This window comes from Thalassophryne amazonica, chromosome 9, assembly GCF_902500255.1.
Source record: "Thalassophryne amazonica chromosome 9, fThaAma1.1, whole genome shotgun sequence".
In the NCBI taxonomy this organism is placed as follows: domain Eukaryota; kingdom Metazoa; phylum Chordata; class Actinopteri; order Batrachoidiformes; family Batrachoididae; genus Thalassophryne; species Thalassophryne amazonica.
The window spans coordinates 62,164,711-62,168,754 of NC_047111.1; the positions used below are offsets into that span (position 1 = coordinate 62,164,711).

Consider the following 4,044-nt stretch of genomic DNA (forward strand, 5'->3'; position numbering starts at 1 on the left):
GAATCACAGAGGAAGCTGCAGCTGGGCCGTTCGCGCATGCATGCACGCATGCAAACGGCTCCCGCTGCAGAAAGCATTTTGCGCCGTCTAAAAAGGTAATTATTTGACTTGTTTACATTGTCAAGGCTTGATAAAACAGTTGTGTGTTTTTCCCTTCTTGTCTGCAGCTGTTACAGTATTTATTCCTATGTTTATAACAGATTTAACTTCTTGTTGTAATTGTTCAGACGAGCTGCGCTCTGGTGCGATCCGCTGACGTCACCGCTCACCCTGTTCACTGCTTGTTTACTCCAATCAACTTGTCCAAGTCCAGCAATTGCTCCAGAGGCTGTATTGTTGGTGTGAATAGTGATGCTGAAAGGAGCAAGTGCGCTTCTTTTATGACCGCAATGCAGATGCCGTGCACGCGCAACATGTGCGCGATGCATTCATAATACACCCGTAATACTGCCGTGATAATCGCAGTGGGTCGGATCCGTTTCCTCACTACATGCGTTATACAACCGTGATTGTTCATCATATATTCGCTATATATTATTAATATATCCATAATTCATACTGGGCCATTTGTCATTTTTGGCCATTTTTGTTGCAGACGACAATGAATGACCATAATTTGTGTACTCAGTTCATGCGCAATTAATCCTCTCCCCAATGGGACCGGACCCTAATTAAAGACTTTTTTTAAATTCGAGTCTTGGATAATGTGTTGATTCTGCATCCATGACAACACACAACTGCCTTAACCAGATGGATGGTTGTTTGCCTGATTAGGTTTTTTTGTATTGGATTTGAGTTTAATTAATTTACCAGTAAATCAAAGCCTTAAATTTTACCAAATAAACTTTGTAGTAAGATGTTTTATGATAAAAACACATATTTTACACACACACACACAAAAAGAATATGACATAAAAGGCATCTATGGGGGCTCTTTCTGGCACACCAAGAAGACAAAGAAAAAAAAAATTGTGTAATTTCATAGAGCTGCAATTGATTACAACCCTGTGCATCAATCAGCCAAAGCAGGGTATTGTTGCACTGGCATGCGTTTTCAGACAAGATAACTCAAAAATGGCTGGCTAGACTTCCTTCAAACTTGGTGGGAATATTACTTGGATAGATACCTAGAGTTGATACGATTTTGCAGTAGTTTGGGTAAAAGGTCAAGTAAAGCATGGTCCCCAAACATTTCGTATGCATAAACCACATTTCAATTAAATTGATTTTTTTTTTTAACCAAGGCACCTAGATGGATTATCAACAAAATATTTTTGGATTGAACCACATGAATGACTTCATAATTAAGTCACATGATGAGGCTATAATAATAATAAAAAAACCCACCATTACAGGCATATGTCTATTCACTCGATTAACATTTATACTGTGGTGTGTAGTGCACACATGCTGGGCATCAGTCCTCTGATGCCTTTCTTATAGCAATGAAGCTACAGGGTTTTTTTTTTGTTGAGTTTGATGGATTGGTTGGTTGGTTGATTGGTCCATAAAATGGTGAAAAATGTCACTCATCAGTTAATCGTTGCACTTATCTTAAATGAAGACACAGAAACAGCTCATGCAAAAAGAGAGAAACCACAATGTGTTTATTATGCGTGCAAGACTTTGTCCTCGAGATGAACAGCAGTTGGTTTTGAATGTATCAGAGCAACAACAAAAACAAACACCATGGACACCACACGTAATACATAGGCTTTAAATCAACAATCTTTTTTTATCCAAAGCATGACTGAAATTATAATCCAAGTTACACAAACACACTAAGATGATGCAGGGACAGGCCAGTCAGATTAACCTGGACACAGATAATGAATGACAATGAATCCACCAAAAGAAGCAAGAAAGACTAAAAAAAAAAAAAATACAAAAACATTGTGAGACAGAGGAGCTTGGGCCTTGTTGGAGGTATGTACTCTGATGAACCTAAAATAAACCTGACTATTAAAGATTCTCTGGCTGCATTGATGTGTGTAACCCTCTGTGATTTCATTTTTTCACCAGAACCTTGTGATAAAGTCCAGGTAGTTTTGCCTGAATGCAGATGTAGCAGGTATAAAATGCCCACCGGGATGTGTGACGACCTGAGGGTCTTGGAAACAGGGGAGGAGCTCCCTGCTCATGCTGTCAGGGATGACACGGTCCGTCAATCCAAACACATGCAGGGAGGGAATCTTAAGAGGAACACTGTAGAATTTCTGGTGTTCCTGACAAGCGCTGCGGAAGCCAGCGACAACGATGGCAAAGCGGAAGCAGAATTCTGGCACCAGGTTTTGCTCCTGAAGTGAGCACAGCATGGCCACAAATGCTGCTCCCTGACTGAAGCCCAGGATACCATCAAATGGACCTTGGACCTTCACAGCTTCCCTCACAGTCTTCACACTTTCGTCGATACCCAGGCTTTCCTCACACTGCTGCTGAGCATTAAAACTCCTGGCGTGGATGTCAGAAAACCACCAGCCCCTGGGGTCATCATCACCTCCACCACATCCAGCCTCCGAAACATCCTTCTCTTTAGCTTCTAGAGTGAAAGAAAGAAGAAAGCGAAAATTCATGGAATGGATTGTTTCATGATGTGTTATAACACAGGTGTGATCTCTCAGAAATCTGACTCTCTGTGCCCACAGGAGAATGCATATTACTCCTGTCCTCAAGTCTTTACATTGGCTCCCTGTTTTTTACAGGATAAATGACAAAATCCTAGTGCTGACCTTTAGAGCTCTACATGGGCAGGCACCGGAATACATTAAGGACCTGATCCAGCCTTATGTTTCCAGCAGGAGTTTGAGGTCTTCCAATCAGAACCTGCTGATGGTTTCCCGAACTTGTTTCAAAACATGAGGGGACAGATCCTTTAAAGCTGTGGCACCTCGCCTCTGGAATGAGTTTCCCTGTTCCCTTTGCTCCCTGGATTCTGTGGATGCTTTTAGACAGAAACTAAAGACACTTTTTTCAAACTGGCATTTTAGTTTAAATTATTTTACTGTTTTTATATTTGTATGTGTTTTTATTGTCCATTTATATGGTGTGAAGCACTTTGTGACCTTGGTCTGTGAAAAGTGCTATAGAGGGTTTTCAATCACGTGACCGATTTGCTGCAGGACAGGTGCTGTCTCCATTCTGGATTACAAGGAGGCTGGCACATGATAGAAAAATGGAGAGAATGTCCAGTTATTACGATGCTTTAAATCCTCGAGATAAAGCTATTTATCGTGATAGATGTGTAGCAGTTGGTTTAGTGGATCCGTATCTTGTACCAGATAGTGAATTTAGTGGTGATGTAACAAACTGACCGACAGTGTCACACTGCGATATTGTAAACTTGGAAGCTGCCGACCAGGTCAGCCTCGCCGGCCTCCTGCAGAGCATCACAGCGGAGCTCTGAAAGCGGAGGTCGTCTTGAAGTCCTGAGCGATTTTTCTCACCAGGCGCTGGAAGGGCAGCTTGTGGATCAGCAGCTCGGTGCTTGAGGACCACAATGTAAATAAACATCCGTATTGGAAGCGTTCTTGTGTTATCCTCGGTATTTTTATGTATTCTTATATAATTTTATTGCCGAATAAAATAAAATAAAATTCTGTGAGCAGTGGATTTCTGGTAGTGGCGGATCTCTCTCAGCGCCACGGTGCTATGAGGCTTCTTCACACCGACGTTGAAGCTTCTGCAATTGTTTGCCAAATGCACGTAGTGTATCACAGCGGCCACCGTGTCGTAATCCAGAATGGCCGCGGGACACAAAATGACGTGACGATACGTCGCATGAAAACCCTCTATATAAATAAAGCTTACTTACTTACTTGACTTCAATCATCTATGAATGGTCTTTTTTGTGTCAATGAATTTTGCACATTGTGTCTATGAATGAATTGTCTCGCAGCAAGCTGGCATCAACTCCTTTCTTTATGACAGCTCCAACACAGAATTGATTATTACATTTAATATCAATAATAAGCCAAAAACGTGCACACTCCCAAATCAAACCTTTTATTTGTGGTGCCAGAGCTCCTGTTACCCACCGTTGATGTT

General features: G+C 41.6%; 1 protein-coding gene across 1 annotated transcript in view; it reads right to left on the bottom strand.

Moving 5' to 3' along the window:
* Positions 1 to 1,604: 1,604 nt before the first annotated feature.
* Positions 1,605 to 4,044, bottom strand: part of ovca2 (OVCA2 serine hydrolase domain containing) — a 2,796-nt gene continuing 356 nt past the window's right edge. The window contains exons 1-2 of the mRNA XM_034178203.1: positions 4,035 to 4,044; positions 1,605 to 2,539 (exon numbers count right to left, since the gene is read on the bottom strand). The exon at positions 4,035 to 4,044 is cut by the window's right edge and continues 356 nt beyond it. Coding sequence (XP_034034094.1) covers positions 2,016 to 2,539; positions 4,035 to 4,044 — 534 coding nt within the window. The 3' untranslated portion in view covers positions 1,605 to 2,015. The remainder of the gene's footprint in view (positions 2,540 to 4,034) is intronic.